The sequence below is a fragment of the Nestor notabilis genome, unplaced genomic scaffold (genome assembly GCF_000696875.1).
Source record: "Nestor notabilis isolate BGI_N333 unplaced genomic scaffold, ASM69687v1 scaffold22197, whole genome shotgun sequence".
Taxonomy (NCBI): Eukaryota; Metazoa; Chordata; class Aves; order Psittaciformes; family Psittacidae; genus Nestor; species Nestor notabilis.
In genome coordinates this window covers 2,005-27,851 of record NW_009938123.1, presented here as the reverse complement: position 1 = coordinate 27,851, position 25,847 = coordinate 2,005, and the positions used below count along the sequence as shown (strand labels likewise).

At 41.6% G+C, this 25,847-nt stretch overlaps 1 protein-coding gene across 1 annotated transcript in view; it reads right to left on the bottom strand.

The window, feature by feature from the left end:
- GALNS (galactosamine (N-acetyl)-6-sulfatase) overlaps nt 1-24,917 on the bottom strand; it is a 40,716-nt gene extending 15,799 nt beyond the window's left edge. The window contains exons 1-10 of the mRNA XM_010019178.1: nt 24,794-24,917; nt 23,475-23,549; nt 22,316-22,418; nt 19,218-19,361; nt 17,875-17,941; nt 17,631-17,758; nt 16,688-16,827; nt 15,417-15,520; nt 9,147-9,283; nt 6,497-6,599 (exon numbers count right to left, since the gene is read on the bottom strand). Of these exons, the coding sequence (XP_010017480.1) occupies nt 6,497-6,599; nt 9,147-9,283; nt 15,417-15,520; nt 16,688-16,827; nt 17,631-17,758; nt 17,875-17,941; nt 19,218-19,361; nt 22,316-22,418; nt 23,475-23,549; nt 24,794-24,917 (1,125 nt within the window). The remainder of the gene's footprint in view (nt 1-6,496; nt 6,600-9,146; nt 9,284-15,416; nt 15,521-16,687; nt 16,828-17,630; nt 17,759-17,874; nt 17,942-19,217; nt 19,362-22,315; nt 22,419-23,474; nt 23,550-24,793) is intronic.
- Nucleotides 24,918-25,847: the final 930 nt, after the last annotated feature.

Genomic DNA, 25,847 nt, shown 5'->3' with positions numbered 1-25,847 from the left:
CATTTTACAGCACTGATAAATAACTCTATTTAAAAATGGCTGAAAGAACCCTCTGAATTTCTACTTTCACCTTTATCTCCACAAATAAAATTGACTATTATTTTTATGTACTCTGTGACTGCCAATATACAACCTATAGAGAGAGCTGAAAATATTTTCTACCTGCTCCTCAACAAAAGGATAAAAAATAAGAGGTAAAATTATATCCTCACAGCCCTAATCAAAGCATTGTCCTGCACCAAAGTAATACAGCTAGAGGAGTCTGGTTTTCTGTCACTTTCATAGAAAAGAATATGTCATTTACAATTCACGAATCTATTTCATTCTGGTTTGTAAATCAAAGCATTTTCAGTTCTCAGGATGGAAAGAGAAAAATCAGCTATCCCAATGAACTGCAAGTCTGGGATCCCCAAGTCCAGACTGCTTTTCTTTTCCAGAGCAAAACCAGCATAAATTAAATCTGCTTGAGATTTGAGAATTAAAGACAAGACAATCCACACTCCGAAACATCTGGATGATGCCCCTGGTTGCTTAGAAAGAGCTCAAATTTGGTCACATGTGGTACTGGGAGCTGGGGCAGAGCAACATGACAAAACTCCTTGTGTGTGTCTTGGATGGGAGATAAGGATCTGCCCTCCAGCAATGCTACTCCCAGGCTGCAGGACAAGAGGCCTGGTGAGGAAGGAAACTCTCTTCTAGATGATAATATTAAATCATGTCACCATTTTGGATCATTTCTTGCTCTTCATTAAGCAAAACTGGTTTTTGAGGTTTGCTCTTGTAAAAGCCTGAGCTGGCAACATGACCAATGGGCCCCAAGAACACAACAGGCTTTAACAATAAATGCAAATGTGCCAGGTTCTCAGCTGGAGCAAAAGCCACATCATTCCATGGGCTGCAGAGGAGCTCGCCACATTTGCACTGACAAGTGACCGGCTTCAGCCCTCCAGCACTGCCGACAAGATGGCAACTTCACCCAAAACCAAAGCTGTGTTATGTCAGAGAAGAGCAGAGAGGTTTCTGTGCTTGCTCTCCCCATTAGGATAACAAACCCCAAATCAACTACTACTTCATCTGCTGTTATTTTCTTTAAGCTATTTATTTGTCAGACTCTTAATAACAATATGCAGGGGATCAATAGCCAGTTAAAACATGTGCCTAATATTTTACTCTGCACACAATCCAAGGTAATTTGCATCTTTACATGTAACACTGATCAAACAAAGCAGAAAGGTCATTCCCTGTGTTTAAGCAGATTCTTGGCACTTTTCTCCTCAATTATAAAAGCATGAAAGCCAAACCAGAAGATCCTATCTAGAGCAACTGTGTGCCTTGTAAGGGAGCCTATAAAGGAGCATCAGATGGCAACCAGAAATAGCTCACCCAGTCTCTTCCACAGGCACCACTATGCAGTTTTTGCTATATGGGGTTTTGCACCACTATGCAGACCTGTTTGCTGTAGGAGAAATTCCAGCAATCCCCCACATTTCCTGCACATCAGGTAAACCTTTCAGCGAGCACATCTTTCTGCCCTTCTCCCCAGCAATCAGGTAACCTGGATTGTTTTTCCGTCCCTAAGACCTAGCAGCTATTGGTTGCACAGCTTATGCTTTAATTTCCAGAGCAAATGGACCACAGATGCTATGTCAATATAGACATGAGACAAATACAGCCGGTTGCCAGTTTGGGCTCTCGGCCAAGTGATGGAATCACCACTTGTGTTAACGTAAGCCCTCTGGCAATTCGTCACCCTGGCGCTATCCCAGATCCCTCCGACTTCACAGGCGGCTGCAGACTTTGATAGCAGTGCAGCAAATCTGGAGCCTGTCTTCTGGTCATGTCTCCTCATTCTGCCACACAAAACCCAGAGCAGCAAAACTGTATTAATACTGGAAGGAGAAAAGAACGGCGGTTAATTAAAGCCAGGAGCCCTTGTTGCTTGCTGTTTGCCACAGCATGAGTAAGTGGCTGTTCACTCTCCTGGTGATTCCCAGTAAAAGCCTTCCAAACTGGGGCTCTGAATGACCAGACACCTGAAAGCGTGACTGCCAAGCTTCAACCCTGTTGAACAAAAATTGCTTCTAATGTGTTAACTGTCTGGAAGAGACCCCAGAAGATGGGCAGACCAGCAAGCCTCCAGCAGCTCTCAAGCAGAAGCGATCAATGGCTAGCTCATATGCTCAGAGGACCACAATCAAATGTCATTATTTGTGAGGTTCTACTTGACTTCACATCCCCCTTGCAGAAAAGGCTTTATCGATCCCTTCACGTTGAGAAGAGGGGCAATCAGACATGAATAACCCCTTTGGCATTTTACATTAAAACAATAGGGTCTTCTGCCAGGCACCCACACCAATCATTTAAAGACACAGGAGCTCTCATGGAAAACCACTGGAGACTACTAACAAGATACTAAAGTGACAGCAGAAAGGTTGATGTTATCAGCTACTCTCCAATGAACCAAAGGGCCTTTTCCACATTTTTTTCTTAATTATTTTTTTCCCTTCTTGCATCACTGCTCTTGGAGGGCACAAGAACTAGTCTCTGTGGCAAGCAGAGAGAAGGAAATTTCCTTTCTCTTGTTAGCTCATGCTCCTGGCTCTTCTACATAGCATTAAATCAGGCAATTCCTGAAGGACTTGCTAGTCACTCAGATAAATTCATAAAGAATACCCATTTTTCCCCCCTTTCAAACCTCTCCTTCCAAACAAGGAAGATGAAACATACCTCTCCCTTCAATCCTGTGGACCAAATAATTACAGAAACCCCAAGTTTGCATGTATTATTTGTCATGCACTTGGCAATCCAGTTCAAATTTGGTAATGAACAAGCATGACTTACAGGCTGAAAGGATGGATGATGAGAACAACAGAGAACAGCACTTTACAGGACACCGCCAGTAAGAGTCCTGTGTGTTATGCCATACAAGAGAGGGATCTCCCCAGGTTTATCTTTAGTTCTTACTTCTGCTCCAACACACAGCACATGTGTGTTTTTATCACGGCTGATTTTTGATACAAGACAAAAAGTGGTCAATGATGGTGGAAACGATTACACACTGATACCCACCAGCCCTAGAGCAACATGGACTCAGCCCTTGTGCACAGGAAAGATTTCTCTCCCTCTACCAAACTATTTTAAAATCTTTTCCTATTTAAAATTATAAACACATTTTTTCCAAGTACAGTTTCCTTCCATTTATGTCTGTCCCACATATCACCTCTTGAATGTCAGAGATGTCCAACTATGTAAACACAAGCCAGCTATATGAAAGGAGGTGGAAGCCATGTAAACAACCCCAAACAAGTATCCTATGGAATCTACAGAAAAATGTCCCACAGAGAGCTTACTCTCACCCTCTTCTCAAGTGAGCCTTCCCTTTATGCTTTCAAGAGAGCAATCATTCAAGAATGCAAGTTACCCACACAGGAAGTTAACCCAGCAGAAAAGACAGCATCAAGGTATCCTCCAGCACTGAGAAAGACAACAAGCAACAAGATTTTATTATGGGATTCAGACTAGACAAAGAATTGCCTGGGGGGTTAAAAAGAAACAAACAATAGGAAGAACAGAACAGCACACTTCGTCTTTGTGAGAAATGATGAATTTTAATCCCAGGCTGTAAGGCAGATGATGCAGACCAGTAAGGGCACGTTAATGCCATGGGAGCCTGAGACAACTGTTAAACCTGTGTACTGCTGGCATGGGATATTTCCAAATATTCCAAGTGCCATATGGAGAGAAGCATTCATATCCCTGTTCTGCTTTCCTAGGCTTTGCTTTCTGCAAACTGTGTCTCTCTGGTACATTTTTATTTGTGTATACATATTTTATTACTTAACTAACTTATGCTGCATTTAAGTACACATAGATAGTACTCCAGTTTAGAGGCCAAAATTGCACTCATTCTTTCTAGTTAATCCTGAAAGACCTGGTAGTCCTAACCAGACCCAGGACAGGCACCAATTTCACATTTTCCAATAGCAACATGAAAATGTGGTCCTGTCTGCTTTAATGGTATAATTTCATCTAAAAGTCAAACAAAAATGCACAGAGTGTGGATTAAAAACACAGCAAGATTTCTTTATCAATGATTTCCCACACTGCCAATTAACAAGGGAATTTTGGAAGTGAAAGGAGTTTTGGCTAAAACGTGCCATGTATCTGTCAAAATAGTGAGATACTCAACTACCCATAAAAGAAACCTCTTAAAAATTGGCAGGCAGCTGTTTTGACATATCAGGCCAACTTCAGGTCTCTTTCAAATGGATGCCATGCCAACGAGATACATTTGCTTATTCCAGGTCTGAGTTTGGGCCTTCAGGCATAGACAGTTTCATATTTGAAAGTTTAATAAATCATCACATTGGCTTCACAATAAGGTAGGGACTCATGCTAAACATCATACAATTAACAAGGCGTCATTAGCTGAAGTTCTACTGGGATGGGAAATCAAACATCGAACAGCAGACCTGCCAACAGTCAGAATTCCTAATGCCACAGACATGCATGTATTTAAATATGTTTTTCAAATGAAATTAGCAAACAAATTGGCCTTTTGGATTCTGGCAGGGTGACTGCAGTCCAATATCAATACAGCTGAGAACACCAGTCACTGAAAGAGGCGCCTGTATTGTGAGATTACAAAACTCCTAAAACAGGACTCAGAACTGTGGAATTGTTCTGCATTCTGATTTATTTCTATTTTTAAACTTGCAAGGCTTGTAATTAATGGCTTGAGGACATGAGGAGAATTGGAGCAAATTTTAGCCTCAGCTTCCACTGCATGTTGTTAATGGCTAGTCTGTCCACTAATGTGCTCCAATTTTACCCACATCAACCACATGTGATACAAGCTGCAGGAAAGCAAGTGTATTTTTAATCATCTCTCTAATGTACAGTATAATTGCTGACTTTTATCAGACAGTAGTTAAACAAAGACTTAGAAAGAATATTCTTTAATTGCACAACTGCCATTGCTCACAGTAGGAAAGCCTTTGAAATTAGTAACTGGTCCCCATTTTATGATTCTATTATCATGGCTATACACATACTCAGACATGTACAAATAAGTTTAGATCAGAATAGACATTTATTTATTTCCCAGCTAGGTATGTAAGTGTGTGGATATGCTTATATTCCAAAGGAGAGCAGTTACTCATGTGTGACATTATCTCCCATGCACATGGGAAAAGCATGCTTCTGAGCCCGTCCATACACACATGCACGTACAAGCACCCAGTCTCTTGCACAGAGGGAAAACCCTCCACGCTGTGCCACATGTGATGTATGGGTTTTACTCACATACTAATACTCACATACTAACCTAGACAAATACATTATCTCATTTTAGCTGCGCAGAATTAGCATTGAGACAGAGCATGTGATGCATTTCTAGAGCCAACTTTCCTTCTTACTCCATGTAAAACAGAAACTTTGAGTCCTGAAGCATTTCAGTCTTAAGAAAACAAATGCACATATTTACAGCCCTGAATGTAAAGGACTCCCTTGGAGCTGATGTTTCCTTCTACCCTCAGGACATGCCAGTGAAAGAAACCATGCACTTTTATATCCACAAATGTCATCAGCACTTACTTCTGCACCTGTGATGCCTTGAGGACCCACCGTAAGTTAAAAAAAAATAATAAAAAGACATAAAAAAAATAAATCATACAAACAATCCCTCCCCAATACCAGCCTGCTGTCAGAACTGCTGCGGGCTGTGCCATAATGTATTTAGTTCATGTCTAAAGGTATAATCAGCAAGGCACATGTGTGAACCTGCCATTCAAGGAATGCCCCAGAGTTCAGTACCCAAGTCTGAGGCAAGAAGGATACAAAAGAAGAAAAATAACAGTGCTCAGCATCCAATTGTGAGAAGACCAGCCAGGAAATTACAAAAGCTGTGCCTATTCAGCAAATAAAATGTAAAACATCTTATAGTGTGATATGGGCTTGCAAAGGTGCTGATAACAGATTAAACACATGTACTCTACTGTTTTCAACAACTGCTGTTCTTTCCACTCTGTGGCTCCTATGGCTTTCCTTTTCCCTTTCAGCAAAGAAAACCAACAAATCCATACCTATTTCATTTAAACAGTTCAGGGCACCAGGCCTTTTGTACTAGAAATGGTGAGCTATATGACCAATTCAGCACCAGACTCCAAACTTTGTGAGGGCACATATGAAAGCTCAGGATTCATCAGGGAAAGCTGCTTAATATTAAGGGACCTTAAGTGCTGATTAAAGGGAACACCCCTCTGCACAACTCAGACTTTGCTCATTCTCCTTTGCTTGTCTCTGATTTTGATAGAGAGGTGCTGTAACACCAGTCCCCATAGGTTTTGTAGCAGATCTGGTAGCTTTTAAGAGGCTGTGAATAAAAGGCTAGTTTGCAAGTGCCCAGTGACATTCCCCAATTTAAAACTCTGCTTTAAAGGATTATTTCTCCCCAGGAGAACCAATGAGACCAGTGTGCAGGTCTGCATCCTGTTACCTTGCTATACTCCTCCCAGGAGTTGCTCCAGGTCCAGTAGTGAGCCTTGTAAAGCCCGACTCTCACTGCCATCATCTCGTTGCCACGATAATAGAATATAGGCCTGAAAAAATAGAATAAGGGCCTGAGAAAACACAATATGGGCCTGAGAAGGAGAGCAGAGTGGCATGAGAAACACCAGTGCAGCAGCAGCCTTGCTGATAAGGGAGACAAACACTTTAATGGCGTCTGACTTCCGCTCCGGCTATCAGTCAGAAACAGGCTGCCTCCTAATAGTCTCCTCTGCAAGGTTTTCAATTAACATTTTTTAAAGTGTTCATCAAGTTGAGAGCTCACATGGTGCAAGAATGAAACATTATACAGCTTGGCTGCCAGTGATTGTTAATCCTTGAACTATCAGACCCTGTTATTTCCTATAGAGCGTGCCGATTTAAACACCAAATGTCTCAGGAGCAGTGTGTGTGTTTGTGTGTGTGTGCCAGAGAGAAACAGGGATTCACAGACATTGTGATGCTCAGGCTCCTCTTTACACAGCACCAAGCTATGTGCTGTTAGTGTCATGTGGAGAGGGTGGCCAGGGAGGACACCAGATGCTGGCCTGTTTCTGGATGACATCTCAGAAAAACTCCATATGGAAAAATCTGGCAGCCAGACATGCTTTATTTTTAACTCTTGTCCATTTCCATCCTCTGCCCAAACCTCCCTTTGCATCATCTAAACATACCACTCAAAACTGTAACTTTTTCACGGAGGTTTTCCTAATTAAAAATACATTTGAGAAATGCAACTCACTCTGAGCATTTGGTCTGCACCTGAATACGTGCACTATGCTTCCCCTGGGCATCCCAGCAATGTTCCCGTCTGTCTCCCCAGTAATGTGCTCTTGGGTCTTGAGGGAACCGTACAAAATTTTACTGAAAGGGACTATCTGCAGGAGAGAGGTGTGATTTGTGGGTGCAGCTCATCACCAAAGGACATGAGACTTTCTGCTTTTCCCCACTCGTTTCAGGCTGCTGACAGGACGAGATGGTGAAGCTGTTTATCACTGTCTGTAGGGTACATACATCTTTGTCTTTTGTTCAGAGATGCCACTCCGCAAGAAATACTCACTCTGGTGATGATACCTTGAAAAAACAGTCCCTAAACACAAGATCAGATTAAAATATCCACACCTGAATGACAGGAGTAGCCTTAGATGTCTTCTGTTTTAAAATTGTGGCTTCCCCTGCAGGTTCCTTGCACAAGTGATGAGCCTTTCTCCTTTGTCACTAGGAGCTGCCCGTGAACAAAGAGGAAACTGCTCACTCCTGCATCCTTAATGCACCTGAAATCCCATGAAATAAAGGCAGCTGGAGAGATCTGCCAAAGTGCACAACCTGATCAAAACCAGTCCCATTAACAAAAGCCCAAAAACATACGCCACAAAGCATGCCAACCTGCTTTTTCCTTGCCATAAAAACTCACTATTTGATAAGTGCCTTTGATTGAAGGTGTAGGGTTTATGGTTTTAATTAAAAAGAACTATATCTTTCCATCTTTGAGAGAGGGTTATGGCTTGTACTCAAAGTTCTGCTATTACCTATTACCGATTTCTATTTTCCCTATTCCATTTTTCCTTTTTAAGATCAAAAGAACACAACTGCATCTCCTGGAAGGTTTTTTGGGGCTGTAGAAACTGTGACCTCGTCAGGTCTGGGATGAGGAAGAAAGCCATGCTGTGCCTCGAGTGACACAAACTGCACCAGTTCCAAGGGGTTGTTGACTGCAATTAATTTCTCTTTCAAAACAGAGAAGTTAACAAACTTTCAGAAGTAAAGATGAGATAAGCTGTGTCTGATGAATCTGCAGTGCCTCATGGCAGCCCCTGGCTAGGCTCTCAGGTAACACTGTAGGCATGCTTCTTGCTTGACAGGCACAAAAGCAATTTTATGGAACAATGGCTCGCACCCAACAGAGGAAAGAACTCAAGTATGTTTTCCATGCATATGTTTCCTTGCTATGTCACAGGCAAAGAATATGTTTGTATTCAGATTTCACACGCTGCCAAATTCCTCCTCAAAATTACAACTACAAGACCTCTCTTGACCTCCAACCCTTCCAACAAGAGCGCTGAGGATGTTTGCTGTCAGATCTTAGCGCCTGTACTCAACAGCTGACAGCGGTCCTCTGTGCTCATAAAGATCCCAGGTCTTTAACCCAAATCTATTCTTGCAAAAGCATTCACAGAAACAGGACCTTGGGAGGAGGAGGGCTTCCACATAACCAAAGCCTCTCTCAGGCAGGGACTACAAAGACCCAGCATACTCTTGCATGTTTTTCCAGTATAAATAATGTATTCTCCCCTACCCAGGCTACAATTCTCAGGCTTTTATCTCCTCTATTGCCATATGTTGTGGCAGGGATCCCTGCTAACCCCCTGACGTTTTCACCTGTCCCCAGACTCCACTGTATGGCAACATGCCACATGTCAGGAAATCCCACCTCTGCTCACTCCACCAGCACATAGCACAAAGCTCTGGTGCTACCCCACCTCAATGAGCAGGAGCAAAGATGAATCAATTCTGTTTATAAAATGTTTCTGCAGAAAATCCTCACAAACAAATCTGGCATCGCTTCAGTCAGGATGCAAGGGTCGGAGCTCATAACGAACCTGTCAATTAGCTTGCCCTGCAAGATGGCAGGTAAAAGGTCGATGCCGTCAATCTGTCTGTCACTGGGAGGCTGCAGTCCCGCCAGGGAGAGGCTGGTGGTGAACAGATCCATCACGTTGCCCAGCTGATGGCTGACCTGAAAAAACAGAGACACGTTTGCAACAAGACCTTCAGGAAAAGCCAAAGCAAAAGAGGCTGGTTTCCACCAAAACACAAGGATTGCTTCCTGAGCCTCCTTCTCTGCTGAGCATCTTTTGAGGATACCTCCCTTTATGGTGCTGCAGTCACCAGCAAACCCCCTATTAAAATAATAAAGGAAAGGAGATGATCCATATTTCTCCCCTTATAAAGGATCATTTGCATTTCGATTCATGTTACCATTTTCTTCTTTTTCTTCTGACTTCTTTCTATGTATCCACTTTACAGGAGCATGTTTTCACAGAGTTCAACTTAATGTAGCAAATTCCATCTCATTTGAGGACTGAAAAATCAGCACTTAAACCAAGAAAAACTCCTTGATTTGTTCTCTCTTCAGGTCATCTCTGGAGTCCAGAATACCCTGAGAGAGTTCCCAGAAAGCACAGGGATAGATGGATAATAACAAAAAGAGCCCGATGACTTCATCTGCAAACCATTTCCAACAATTCAAGAACTGTAAAGTTGTGGTATTTTTAGAATATATTTTAATAAGGGAGAAAAACATCTGGGTTTGGCTCCAATGGAGATGTGCAGGCTTTTTTTCTTCCCCTTGCCTTTTTTTTTTTTCCCTTTCCCCTTAATTGGAAGCCATATTCATCTCTCTGGTCTTAATTATTTATATTTTAAAACCCTAAAAAGTCTGTTCTGATGGATTCCTTCTGAATCTTTGCTCCCACCCTGCTTGTAGCATGCTACAGTTATCTGTTGTAGGATGGTTAATTAGCCAGTGACACACTAAATTAAAGCAGACACATTCAAATCAAGAGCAAAGCTGTTTTGCACCAGGAAGCACCAGCACAAGATGCGACACGAGAAGAGCCTTTTCAGCTGTAGCACTTGCTCAGAAACAAGAAGCCATCTGATACAAGCCCGCATCTGTAAGTACAGAAGCACTTTCTGACTGAAATCCAAGTCGTAGCAGCAGCCTTGCGAATGTCAGTGTGAACATTACCATACTGGGACTATCAAAGACTTTTTATCTCTGAATCCTCTTTCTACTCACAAACAGACCCCCAGCCTGTGAGCTGACACTAATTATTTGAATATGACAACAAATGATAACATGATAAATGATTTTTTGTGAGATGCTGGCTCTAGAGAGAAAAAACTAAAGGGAAAGTGCTATTTTTGCTGGGACATTAATCCTTTTATCAAGAGGCTGGGCTGAAAAAAGTGAACACAAAGGATGAATTAGCAAGTTTTTTTCTTAAAAAAGAAACTGGAGAAAGCAATATGAGGGGACTAATTACAAGTTTAACATTACAATATCCCATTCCTTGATTACAGTCATTTCAAATTTTAATGGCTTCCATCCATCAAAAGGTGTTGGCAGGAACACATAATATTAAGGCTGCATGCAAGAATACTTCCACAATTCTTAAGAAGAAATCAAAGTGCAAAGCTCTAAAAGCACAAGAGGAAACCTGACCATGAAAATCCTTGCCCAGGAAAGCAGTTGGATCAGTTGACCAAGATCAATAGGTCTTGCAGGAGGTCTCAGCCATTTGAGGTTAAACCTTATTTGTGGACACTGATGCAGCTGGCAGCCTGAAGGAGGTTGCGCTCTGCCTGTCCTTGCAGGCAGTGACAAATAGAGATGAGCCCACAAATCCCCCCCAGAAAGGAGACATATACATGAATTTCTGTCTGCATGGAGAAGAGGATGGGGATCTTCTGATACACAGCTGCGGGGAAGGAAACAGAACCAAACTCTCTGATGGGTTAACCGTGCTTCTTGCTCTCCCTGTGGCCATTTAGCAAATGCGGACCACTGGGAAGAAGCAAAGGTGGATATGTCATCTATGGCATTAGCTGTGGGACAGTGTTGCATGCTCCTTGGACCATTCCCTTTCATGGGCTCTTCCCTGTTCCTGGATGTGCACTCAAAAAACACGTTAAAAACGAGCGTGACAAACCCCCAAAACCCCAAACCATCAGCTCATTCCTTACAGAGCTAGACTTCATGAGCCATGGGTGTGGGGAACGCTGCACTCCCTCTGAAGTCAGAGGGGATTACAAGTGCTCAGCATCTCAGGAAAGACGCTCAGTCCCTCATAGGCTCATCTGCTGGCTAATTCACCCTGAGCATGCCTTAGGAGAGCTGTGGGGTCAGCAGAACACCATATGCAGAGCTGGAAATCTAATAAAGAGGAGATCTGGCACACGCCTGCTCCCTGACAACTGCTACGTCAGGGCGAGGCGGGCAAACAGAGATTTTTTTGTAATTAGACCTCTCACATTTATAAGGCAAGTCCAAAAGGCACTTTTCTTGTTGTCATTCCATTCCCTCGCCTCAATCTTTTGATAACAGGCAGCAAGAGGCAATCGCTGACCTGAGACTTGTGCCTCTAATATCACCCAATTTATACACTGCACTGTGACAATCCTGTGGGGCCACCATGGTCTTCTTGTACTGGCCCTTATTAACCATAACCAGATGTAGATGACTCTCTTTAATCATCCAGTTACGTTTCTGGTCTCAGACAACATTTTTCCATGAAGCAGGGAAAACTTCTTAAGGGAATTAAATGCCCATGCCACAGCCACTTGGATTTATCTGTGCTCTGCAGCACCGTGCTGAAGAAGGGGAGGGGGGAAGGAAAAAAAAAAAAAGGTTAATATGTATATAAAACTTTGAAGTATTTTTCAGAGAAAAATAAAAAAAAATTACCATTTTCTCCTGTCAACAGTGCTCTTTCATTCTAGTTGCCTTTCCAATTTTTTTAAGAAAAGAAAAAGAAAAATCCAGAGAGGGCAACAGCCCAGAGAAAATAAATAATATATAAAAAAGAGTGAGATCAGATATTGCTCGTATCAGTGAGAAACAGCCGGTATTACGCACGGAAGAACGGATTTTTCCCCCCTCCTTTCCTCCGCTCCTTTTTAATAAACTCTCAGTATACACATAACGTCTTTAAGAAAATGAAATCCTTTTGCTGTGGGCCACGTTGCTAGAAGAAATAGTCACCACCGCTGTTATCAGTGCTTCCAAGCTTTAACTCTGAATCAAAGGCGACAATTAATAAAGTCGCCCCCGCCAGGAATGGAAAGGAGGAAAGCTAAATATTTGAAACTGGGTGAACAAATGTCAGGGTGTTTTTAAATAAAATCCTTTTACAGTTATCACAGCGAGCAGACCTGATATCCCTGTCTAATTCAATTTCAATTTGCGCCCCATGGGAGATAGTGAAGAAAAGGTTGCAATGCTGTCTTTGGGTTGATATGTTCTTTTCTCCTTCAGGAAGCAGGCACGAGAGAGGAAGGGGAGGAGGGTGGGGGAAGAGAAGAGGAGGATTCAAATACCAACAGAATATGATGGCTTTTTTTTTTCCAGCTGGATCCTTCCAGAAGGCAGATGTGATGTGGGGAATTTTGAAATGCTGATTTGTTGTGAACTCACCTGGAAAACATAGCTGAGGAGGAAACTGCAGAAAGGCTGTTTGTGTGTGAATAAATATTCCTGACGGGGGACCAGAATTTACTGAATGTTGATGCCAAGAGCAACACGCACTCCTGAGGCACCCCTCTCCTCCAAAAAACCTGCAAATCAGCCAACTGCACCAATTATCCCAACCTCTATCGATATCCTGTCAAGTGTTCACAATCCTGTCACCTAACTTCTTTGTCTAAATAAAAAGCTACTCCCTTATTTAAGCAGACAAATGTACCCTCTAATAGAAACAAAAAACCCCAGCCCTATATATCAATGAGATTATTAATAAACTGCCAGATCCCATCAGCAGAATGAGCCTTCCATCCAATAACTGGATTTCAGTGGCTGGAGACAGAAGCCTTCTTCTGGCTGCAGATGTGCCAGCTGAAATGGTTGCTGGCCCTCTGCCTGCTCTCAAAAGGTCCATAGCTGCACTGGGAGCAACCACAGCGCAGAAAGGAGTAGCTGACCCTTCAGCTTTGTGCTTGGTGCTCCTGAGAAGCTTTTTGCTTCCACCCTGGTTCAGGGCTCCCAGGCCTTTGTCTTCTTCAAGTCTTTTGAAAATAAAGAGCAATGAGAGACTTTGAAGCAGTTTCCCCTGCTTCTTGGACTAACCAGGACTTAGGCTGACTGGTTTAAACCTGCAGTCAGTAAGTTCTTGAAGCTACAGACTGTGTAAGACACATTAAAAAACCCCAAAACTGTACTACCAGACACACGTCTCTTCACTTACTATGTCAGTGAAAGAGGCAATTATGAAGCAGTAACTACAGGCACCCTACAGACCAACACAGTGTGAGCTATATTACACAGAAGCATTGCCAAACATCTCACCTGTGGTCAGTGCTGCTGTGTGTACCAGTGCTGGAGCCTCGATGGCAAGAATACAAGCAGAAAAGACATATAAGTAGCTATCACATATTTACTTATCAGTAGCATCATATGGGGTCTAACTCAGAGCCAAGCAGCACATCCTGTGGACAGAGTTCAGAACAGGCTTCTCAAGGTACCTCAGTGGAGTCCAAAAGGACATCTGGGAGCATAACACCTGCACATGCAGATGTTTGGCAGGCAGCATCATGAACTGGAGCTCAGGATAGGGTGGATTTAAAGTTTAGCATGTGCTTAAGTGCCAAGGATGATGATAGCAGTGGTGGAGTGGGGATTTTTGGTTGCATACCTGCCTTGATAAGCTTTAAGCGCACTCTCCAGCAAACTGAGCATGCATGGGCTCCTGATAGCACAGCGTAGGTCAGTCTACCCACCTATGCAAACATGTTAACTCTCCACAGAAATGACTGTTCACAGGAATTCAAACAGCAGCTCCCACTGTGGCCTCAAGCAGGAAGCCAAGCATCACACCAGGCTACTGAGAACATTTTGGACCACATAAAGCTTCACCACTGCGCTACATGCAAAAGACTACCTGGTAGAGGGGTACCAGCCAGCCACAGTTCAAAAACAGAAAATAGAAAATAAGAAAAATTATTTCTCTACACATGTTCTTCATTATCCCAGAGTTACTACAATGGAAAGAATTTTTATATTTGGTATTTACTTGTCCCCATTTATAATGCATATTTACTTTTAGCACATTATTTAGTTTGGACATGGAAAACAAACCAGTCAGCTTCAGTTTCATGTTCTCATATGCTAGCCCAAGGCTGTTGTACTTGGCTTCTAAAGGCTTTATGGAAATGTTTAAATTTAAACAAAAAGACTGTTTTCATTTCAAATTAAAAAAAAGAATAAAACTTCCCTGGTAGGTTTTGTGAACCCTTTAAAAATTATGAAACCAAACTACCCTCCTGCCCTCAGCTGTAGATCTAAGCTATCTGATGGCTTCCTCCTAAATGTAAGTGATAAATTACCATTACCCTGACTCAATTAAGCCACTGAAAAGGAATGTAACTTAGAAAAATGTTTTATTTATGAATAGTTTGCAGTCTTAAGCACAGTGCCCAGTTAATGAAGTATCACTTTCTTCAGGGATGAGAGATGCTCACAAAGGGGAGGGAATTTGTATTATTTACTGTGAACCCTGCCTGCAGAAGAATTGATTGCATCCCTCTTTAATGAGAATTGGGACAAGAGAGGCTGGTAGTGCCACTGGAGGATTATCTTGAAGTGATCATATCTGAATTTGTGTACAGGCAGGAAAGAGCAGTAGTCTGGTATCTAGACCTCCTTGAGTGGAAGTTTTATCAAACACCAAAGCAAGTGCTGAGTATCAAAGCACTTGACACTTAAGGGCACAGAGAGTGTGTGCAGGCAACATGCTCCTGCTCTACACTGGGAGACGCATTAGCAATGTGTCTTTATACTCCAAGTTGTTCAAACACATATTCCACTAAAAATACTCCAAAAGAGTAATGGGTTTAAACAGATAAGGAAGACAAAAAGACCAGACCACTTGGTGTTCACAGATGTGTTGATCACAGATCCTCTAGTTGCAAATCCACAATAATGAACAAGAATGGCATCATTCTCTGGGGGGAGCATTCAGCTCCTTATTTAGACAAGCGTCTGGACTGACACATTGCGCATATTAAAAGCCTGAACCTAAACCCAGCAAGAACCACCCCATTCACTTCAGTTCACTTAAGACTGATCTGAATTGTTAAAAGCGAATACTCACCCCTCCTGCAGGTATATGTCCAGGCCACCAAGCAATAGCTGGCTCTCTCATGCCACCTTCAAAGGTGGTTTGTTTGCCACATAGAAAACGACCATTGCTTCCTCCTAGAGAGAGAAAAGAGGCCATAAACCCCACAATAAGCCAGCATCATTTCAGAGGGACACTGTAAACTAGGAAACTTTTAGGCAAAATGAATTTTCATTTCTGCATGAATGCTTCTTCAAATAACATGTCCAGAGTTGTTGTTTTGGTTTGGTTCTTTGTTTAAATATCCATTTCTGATGAAATTCTAGGATTGTCTTCAGTACATGGAGAAAGTGACAGTTAAACACAACTTGCTATCAACCAACCAAAGATAAAAAACAAAAGCCAAACAAACAGAACATACTTCACTAGCATTTCCCTTCCCTTTAAGGATGTTAACTAACTGCTGTTTGGAACTAAAGGAAATCTGACACTTTCAGGCATAACAGTGGTTTTTTTTCATAATCTTTTTAAAGTACCAGAGCAGTATTAGATGCAGACAGAAGAGAGAAAAATAATCATGCAGTCCCTGAATTTTCATTCTCAGTGATAGCAAGTGCTTTGCAGGAATGTTTAGGGTTTTAACCCAACCTTGTAGCTAAGCTTGCTGTGGAACAAACAGAAAGGGCTTGCTACTGATTCCAGGTCACATGAAGTCAAACATGGTGGCTCAACTGAAACCAGAACTCAGGATACTCCCTGTTCTGTGGTCCAATAACCACGAGACAGCCCGCCTCCAAACAGAATAGAGTGGGTCATAAAATCAATTTGCAATGACTCTGAGAGAAACAATTATTTAAACAAAAGAAAACTTGTTAAGTAACAAAAAGAGTTTTTCTTCTTGATACTTCTCATGTGAGCTAAAGAAGGAGATAATCTTCAACTCTTTGTAATTACTCAGAAAACTGAAATAGGCATTTGGCAGATGGAGAGTAAGAACCCTGCTAAGTTATTGTGTCTGGTCCTAAATAAATTGAAAAATATTCACCCCCTGACAGTGGGACACAAAGTGGAAATGCACACATATGAACAGCCACACTGGGTTAGGCCAAAAGTACATTTAGCCAAGGTTACCTTCTCCAACAGTGACTAGAAATAATGAACATAAGCTAATCCTAAACATAAAAGTTTTGAGACTTCTAACTGCATAGAGAAAAACCCCAAGCACAGGTCTCTTTTCCTGAAGGCAGAGAGGCTTAAGCCTTGATTTCACAACCCCAGCCCAGGTTTGTTCATCTGAAACTCACCCTGTCTAGGAGCTGAAATGAGAGCAGCCCCATTATCAGAGGTGAAAAACACAAAAGTGTTCTCACTGATACCCAGCTTCTGAAGATGTTTTAGGATTTTTCCGATGCTATCATCAATTTCTCGCACAGCATCCCCATATCTGAGGCAAAAACAGAAGCAAAACATTACAAGCAGGAAAACAGGAAAAGTATCACACAGCATAATGTACTTCAATCAGCCACAGTGCTTCTAGGGGATGTAATTTACGCCTGTGCTGCAGAAGCAGTTCTCTTATGCAGCAGGGTACTGTAATAAAGTTTTCCACTGGAAACCCCGTGTCTCTTACCTGCAGAGAACAACCTTTCTTGGGTACTAAGAGTCAGAATTTGTTCAGATGTGAGCTGCTCTTGGACAGAGAGCAGAGACGGGTACAAATTTAGCTATGAAGTTCTCAAATACAGGCAAAGCCACTTTGCCACAGACTTGAAGCTAATAACATAGTTTTGCTTATGGATGCTGGTTTGTAACTGCACTCTCAGAAGCAAGGTTCCCAATATCTAGAGAGCTCTTTGCCTCCTGTAAATTGCATTTTTCATGCCTGCTTTTCTACTTGCTGGTCTGATTTATAGGCTTTTAAAACAGGCACTAATCATACAAAAGCCTTCCAAAAAATCATCTGTGCCACATACAGCACTTCATTACTCACACAACTGGCAAAGGAGCTTAGACTCCCCCTTTTCCCCCATTTTAGTCACACGATCTTCATTTCAGATGATAGCAAAATTATTAAAGAACAATCCAAGCAAAGCCCTCACTGATATATTTCAGCACACACATACACTTTTGAGAAATTATCTACGTACTTGGATCTAATAAACATTGCTTAGGTTTTCTGTTTCTGCAGCACGAGGTATTAATTTAAAAAAACCCAACAAAACCAACACCCACAAACCCAAGACTTACAGTCCTCTCTGACTAGTGCCCAGGAACTGTTTGGAGGCATAAACAGGAGCGTGGGTAGCATCAATTGCCCAGTATAAAAAGAATGGCTGCTGGCTGGCCTGCTGCTTGCTAATAAAATCGAGAGCTTCCTGTAAACAGCAATAAAAATGAATTTAACGGAATCATCCTCTGCCATCTAAATCTCTCCAAAAAAAGCAGCATAAAGTCATTGTGGTTTAGAAACCAGTGTTAAAATAGACATTACCTTCAGGTAGATCTGAGTCAAGTTGGCTTCACCCGTCTTCAGATCAATTTTGAAATCTTCATAGTATCTTAAAATAAAAAAAAATCAGGGAGAGAAAAAAAAGAAAAAAAATCAATCCTAAGGAATATACAACATAAAAAGGCTTTTTTTCCCTTACTGCAAAAATAGATGACAAACAAGTAACATGTGCCACTCAGCAAACTCCCTTCAGGTATTAAAAAGATATTTTTTTCTTATGGGTGGAAGCAGTGAAACAGCTAGATCTGAATTAAGGATGACTGCAAGTTTTGGACAAACCTGAGCTATCAAACTTTCCCTGTTAAGCTATTAGAATACGGGTAGTATGCTTAGAGACCTCATGCTGTTACTCCTTCAATAGGGAGCTGTTTGAAAGGTGAATAAGACATACAGAACAACTTCCAGTGAGATGGAGCAATCCTGGCATCAGAACTAGGGCTGCCTGGAAAATGTTATGTTAGAAGTATCTTTAGAAACCCATTAAGCAAAGAAGGGCAGGAGGCAGTGCTCAAGAGAACACCAAGGGAAATAAGATGATACAAGACTCAAAAGTGAATGGACAAGAATGGTACAACTGCAGGCTTGGAGCACAGAATGGTGTTACGCAAACAGACAGAAGTTTATTACAAACAGGAAGAGAAGGAATAAAGAGGTCTTTCAGTACAGAATGGAACCAACTTCCAAGAGAAGCAGTGGAGTGAAATCGTCACAGGAAGCCATTAGAGTGCAGTGGGATAAGCAAACATCTCTTGGAGGGAAGCACTCTCGAGCAGTCACATCCCTAGATGGTCCACGTGCAGCTTGCAGGTTGGCCTTGTTACTCAGGGTTATTACAGATCTGGACGCAACCTTCAGGTTAGGAAGGTGGACAACCATACAAGAGAAGGACTCTTCCATTTATGTTTTCTTATACCCTTTCTATATACATTCGAGTGGTCATCGCAGAGTATAATGGATTAAATGGGGTTGGGCCTGACCCAGAAGGGCTGTTCGTGTGTTTCATGTCTGCTTACAAGCATCTTTTCTGCACTGGTTTATTGCTAAACTGCAGGATATTCACGGTACTCTGTAGTAAGTATGTCAGATCATACACGAGGCAGGATATTCCCAATACTTGACATGCTATAAAGTCCTCTGCATGGGGTAAAACACCCATAGATCACTGTCTATCCAACTGAGTCTGTAACTGATTCTGAAGCAGCTAGCGGCTTTACCAAACCCTTTTCACAGAAATGGGTTTGCCACGGTAGCACTTATCTTCCAGCACTGTAATGTCAGCAGGGGAAGCAAAGAAAATAACATTACCAGGCAAGTAGCTGAATTACCTGCCAATCATTTCCCAGTCCCTATACAGAGGGATATTGGGGAGAGCTCTGTTATCGAAAGGTCCAAAATGGCAATTTGGGGATCCAAACCATTCATCAAACCCATGCTTCAGGGGGTGGAACTGTGGCCGGTGACCCAGATGCCTAGGAACAAAAGAAACAGATGAGTTTAAACTCTGCTGCAAAAAACCAAATAATCATCTCATCAGAATGGCATGCAAGAAAACAATCTTTGCCTAATAATAAAAAACCTAAGCATTTCAATCAAATAAATGCAGAGCATTGTCTTGATCATTCTCATACTTGTTGCAAATGTGCCTGTGCAGACTCACTCCAGTGATTACATATATCCCATTTTAGCCTACTATCTGGTCTTTGTTTTCCATTGTTTCCTTCCATTGGTGTCTTCTCTCATGCTGTCTTGACGAGCTGCACTGATGGACAACACTGCCCAAGCCATTGCAAAGACATACATAATATTTTACTTAGGGATTCTGATCTATGACAAGTCACCTTCATACTACTAAACTGTAAAAATACAAGGCAAAGCTAATGAAATGTATCATTATATCTGCATCCCCTTTCTGGAATATTCAGGCTGCCAAAATGGTACAAAGAGACATGAATGTAAATGAAAACAAGTTCTTTACGTGCACATGTGAACATAAAACATGTTTAGCTGCTGCTGCTGACAGCTCTGTTCTACTATGCAGATTGAAAATTCTCCATCCTTAACTTCAAGATGCAGCTCCTCTCTAATCTTCAACTTCTATGCTGCAAATTCAAAATTTCCTTCATTTATACCATCTTGAGGACACAGAATGCCCATCCTCACTCAGTCTCTAAGGAAGATGTTTGTAGCTTAATGTTTATTTAATTATTCCAGCTTCCACTCACAAGCCTGCATCTGCAACCAGTCCATTTTATGCCATCACCCTCCGCACACTTTCTGAACATAAGGGGCATAAAATGTATTACCTGAAGTAAAACAATCCATGGTGTTATTCTGAGCTATTCCAAAATAAGCTATAACTGAAAATAATCATAATTCCAGCTATGATAATTCAATAATGTAACTAAACCTGCAAGTCTGACCTGCAGGATTCTATTCTTTCCTCATTTGTATACATGATAATACAAAACTATTCCTCACTGTTTCTATAACAGGGGACAAGAAAAGTATTTTATTCTAAGAAAGTCCTAAGAGAACTTACACAGGAAGAAACTTGAAAAAGGCATTAAATAATTTCTGAGATGCAGATTATTCTCTCCCTCTCACAACACACACAAAAAAATAGAGATTTAATGAAGTGCAACAAATTCAAAAACAGTCATGGGAAATAACCTGACTTGCAAACATGTAATTAAACTGTGGAACTTGCTGCCACAGGACACCCTTACAAGCTTTCAGGAGGGATGTTGAAAGGATATAGAAATCTAGTGCTGGAAAACTTAGAAGTTTTTTTTTTAAGCCCTAAAATTCTGTGTTTGAGACCCTAATTTAACTACTGTACTTTGCCTTTTTTCTTTTTTAACCCCTTTCTAGGAAGCAGGGGGTGTGCACAAACAGAGATGGCGGCTGTACAGGATCACTCCCTAGTCTTGTCCAGGGTAACAGGTCTTGGGTGCACAACCATAGTGCACTGCAGGTTCATATTTAGACTGCTTATTCCTAACAGCTGCAAATTCTTCCAGATTTGCTCTTTTCCAAATAACTGCCTGGAACCAATCTGTATTTGCATTGTTTATTTCTTTTCCCTGGGTGTATGAATTTACATTTATTAGCACTGAACTGCATCTTACTGCATTCAGCCCACTGATCCGATTCTTCACGGCTACTCTGCTGTTTGGATTTGTGGTTAATAAATAATTCACTGTCTCAGGTTGACAGTGAAACTGTTGCTTTCCAGTTTCAGCAGCACTGGTGAATTCGGCCACAATTCAAACTCACTCTTCTCTAATTAGTGAACAAAACTATTAAATAAATTGTACCCTATTGCTTTCCTTAACAGTATCCCCCCAATACTTCTCCTGTCTGAAGTCTCTTCATTAACCATTACTCTGTCAAGCAAGCAGTACTCCTCTGGTGTCTATGTACTTCGGAAGTTGCTACTTATGCATTTATGTATTACAGCACTGCTCCAAACTGTGAATCAACAGGTCAGAGATCCCCAGACCCCAGGGGATTCCGTTACAGCCCACAAGCACATTTGAAATTCTAATCTTACGAATGCACCAATTTCAACTATTGCATTGGTAATCCCACCGTGCTTTGATCTGAATATGTTTCAGGCTTTTCCTTTCTGATTCTTTGCAGACATAGAATCACAGAATGGTTTGGGTTGGAAGGGACTTTAGAGATCACATAGCTCCAAGCCCCCTGCCACAAGCAGGGACATCTTCCACAAGACCAGGTTTCTCAAAGCCCTGACCAACCTAGCCATCACAAAACACTGTTTTTTTAGAAGTTCTGTATCCTCTACGAAGACTATACTGTACTTCCATGAAAGTCCATAAAGCCAAAGGACGATATTCACAGAGTATTGGATTAGACCTCCAGGTCTTTTAAAACATCTGGTATCAACTATGCTGATCAAGCCTACTCCTATTCACCCTGACCTTCTACACTTGATAAACAATCTTAAATGTAATATTAGATATGTCTGCATCTGTATTTCTACACCACACACTTCTACCTCTTAAAAAGAAGCTTTCGCAATTTAGACTACTGTATTAACAAAAAAACCCAACGTATAGCAGAGGCCAAAGATAAAAAGCACTTAGGCGCTCAAGGCGCGTTCCAACAGAACATCTTGGTGGTTTTTGATTAAGTGGGATGATAAGTGGATGAAAGCACACAGGGTGAAGGGTTTATAAATATATATATATACACACAAAAAAAAACCCCTACAAGTCTTTGTATGAAGATATATGTACTTGTAATGATAGCAAGTCAGAAATTGATCACAGCAGGGGGGAAGATCCACCACAGATTTCAAAGGTTGGGCATCTGAGTTTCTGGTTGTTCTGCTGCTCCTTCACAATACACACACATGCAGACTGAAATCTCAAAGCAAGAGATCTCAAAGCAAGCTTACCATTTGCCAATGATCTTACTGATGTAGCCAGCTTTCTTCAGCAACTCTGGAAGCAGTAATTCAGACTCTGGGATTCCTCCTACTATATCCTGTGGTGTGTATGCTGTGCAAAACAAACAAAAATCTTTCCGACTCTTAACAATATTAGAGAAAACAGCTCATGGCTACCCATCATTAGAAGCACTGTTACTAGATCAGAAATAGCAACTAGCTTGAAGTGCCAGCAGTATAACCCCTTGCAAGTTCTCCCAGCCCATGAGATGAAGAAAACAAATTAATTCAGAGAGATCAAAAGATCTCCACCCATTAGCACAGCATGGCCAGCAATAAAGGGGGCTGCCATCACAGAATGAAGTTAAGACCCTTGAAAGGGGCAGGTCATAAAGAAAGCAAGTGCTGTAGGCATGCATTGAAATTTCCTTTACTCTTGCAAATTTGCTTCCTATTTTCTAAGATTAAGGCATTTTTTCCCTAAATCTAATGATCACTAAACTTGCTCAGACTGCACAAGCTTAAAAGAATGATACCTCTCTCTTAGTCTACAGTTCTCTGGCCCTTGAACATCTAAGGTGTGACTTTGGTCAGGACAGAGACAGCCAAGCTAATTTGCTGATCCACAGTCTGAATCAGCACGTAGCTGCTGATTCCTGCCCAAACACGTGGCATCTGTCACGCTGGAATCAATCACAGGAACTAAAATCAACCCAGGGACATTATGAACTGGTAATCTTCCCGGGAAGCACCATCGGCACAACAGTGCTATGAAACTGCCAAGGCTGAAATGGTTAGAGAACTGGCTGCTGAATAAAACTGTAAGCAGCTTGTTCTTCACTCTGGGTGTTTTAACATACACCCCATGTGACTTTCTTTCACCAGACACCAATTAGACCACCCAGAGGAAACACTTCACAGCCAGCAGAAGCAAATGGATCAACCAGCCTTGTTTATGTCTCTTAATTTGAGGAGGTTTTCTGCTTGATGAGGAGGAAGCAATAAATTTCACGCTCATTACCAGCAGTTAACATGGTAATCTTTTTGTGCCACTCTGGAAGATCCATAGGGGAAGATCACCGAGCCAAGCCTTTGTTCAAAGCAATGCTTCCTACAAAGCACAGAGGAAAATCAAGAGAGGAAGGCAAATCAGGAGTGAAGCCCATACCGTTTCTGGCATGTGCATTTGTGGTGTAAAAACCATTCCTGACTGGAAGACGGCCCGTCAACAGCGCTGCCCTTGCTGCAAATAACAAAAAATGTTTTATTTTACGTGCATTCTCTGCTTAATATTAACATTACCATATTAAGGCTGAGGACAGCATGGTAACTGAAGCATGTCAGTGTCTTTTTGCCACAGCCAGCTAAGATCATTCACATTAGAACAGGCAGGAACTCCCCTCTCCAGTGAGCCATGGAGATAGCCACACTCTGATACGACACCATTTGACTTTCTCCAGGACAAACCTGACTGAAATTTGGCCTCTTTTTTAAATTACCCACTGCTGAAGAGTTCTTACTTTCAATAGTCAACGTAGCAGCCCTCCTATCTCAGTAATTATAAAAGGAACATCTGACATTTATATTTAAGAGGAAATCATAACATGAACTGATTAGATGCTTAAGGCTAGGTTTTCAAGCTTGCCTGAACAAAAGTCATGTAATGGTGAAGAAAGAGCTGTCCAGCTTTGACAATAGAAGTCAGGTCCTGACTGCAGGGAATATTTAAACAGATGTTTTACTTCAAGCATATACAGTACCACCGCTGGACTTAGTAGGACTTCAGCATATTTTAAATGCCTTTTCTCAGCAAGGACGTCATCAGCACACTGACAAATTATATCCTAAATGAAAGCCCAAACAGAAAGCTCCTGTTCCCCATTTTTGTTTCAGTTCTTGGCTGTCAATCAGATTTGAAAAGAAAAAAAAAACAGAAAGAGGGGAATAAAAGAAAGAAAATAAACCCACACCAGAGAAAAAACAATAAAGATAAAAATATCTGTGTCTCCCAGACCCAAACGTTTCTTTTATCTCTTGTCCCTTCCCCAAGTATCTTGCAAGCCACGAGGGTCAAAACCAGGACACAACCTGCTGCAGGATCGTCTCACCAAAGCCAATGGAATCAAATTATGTACAAACAATGTTCAGCAACAATTTAGGTAGTGCTTTGTTTATCCCAAAATAAGAAAGATGAAAAGAACTGCTATGACTGCAGTTTTTCAGAATACAAAACCATAATGTAAAAAATCCTTTAGCTAGACTGATTTGATCACTAAAACAGTGCTTTGTATGGACTGAAGATTGTAGGTTTTCCAACCAAAACATAAATAAAAAGGGAACAAAACGCAAGATCAAAGCACCAAATCCAAACTCTGCCCTGAGGGTAATCGCTGGTTTGGTTGCTAGTTTGTCAAATGCTGGCAAACATCCCAATCTTTTCAGAAGGTGGCATGCTTATACATTAGTTTAAAACTCAAGTTTACTTACATGGAGAACAGAGGGGGTTGGCAGTATAAAAATCCAGGAAAAGCATCCCTTCTGAAGCCATCTGGTCTAAGTTAGGAGTTTCCTTAGAAGGCTCTCCGAAAGCTCCCAAATCACCCCAACCCATCTGTAAAAAGACATCGAAAGATGTAAAAGTACTTCTACTCTTCCACAGCAATGCTTCTGGGCCCACGTAACACTGTTATTGTATCCCTTCATTTCTAAAGCTTTATAGTGCTCATCTCCCTACTTACGGAGTACTTCACAAATGTGATAAAAATTATCTTCCCCAACCCTGTGAAGGAGCGAACTATTACACTTCTCACTGAGGAATGGGAAAGAAGGCACACATGAGATTAACTGACTTGCTAATAGGCATTAAAACACTTGTAGCAGAACTGGGTAAGAACCCTGATGTCTTCACTCTTACTCAAGTGCCTGGTGACCGGCAAGCACACATATGTCAGGGAGGAAAAGGAAGTTACATGTGATATACTCGATGTTGTACAGCTGCAAAGTTTGACCCTTCAGCCCCTGGCTAAGTGTCTTTGCAGCGGATCCCAGGACTCCATCTCAGCCTGCTGAATCTGTCAATCCATCTGTGTATACGTAACTAGAAATGCAAAGGAAAGCTCTAAACCCCAAAGCAGTGCTGCAGGAAAAGGAAGAAAGCATTTACTTGAGAAGCAAGTCCTGGAGAGCAACCTGCCAGAGGCATCGCATGTCTTGAAATGTTGGTGAAACCAGTGTCTTGCTTATTTGCAAGACAGTGGTTTCCCCCTGCATCTTCTCCTGGCATATGAGGGGTCATATGCCAGAAGAACCATAAAATTGCCCTCATGTTGTCTACATTCATTGCTGAAAACTATTACTGGTAATAATACAAATAAAACTGACTTAAAACAGAAGGTTCTAGAAGGGAACAATTTAATGAGCAATTAGGCACCATGGTTGCTAGAGATTATATTATGCTTTAAAAAAGGCAATAGCTTTCTTTAATATAGATGCGTATCAGGTGAGCAACTGATAGGGAGGGTGTAATGTATCGAGATTTCTA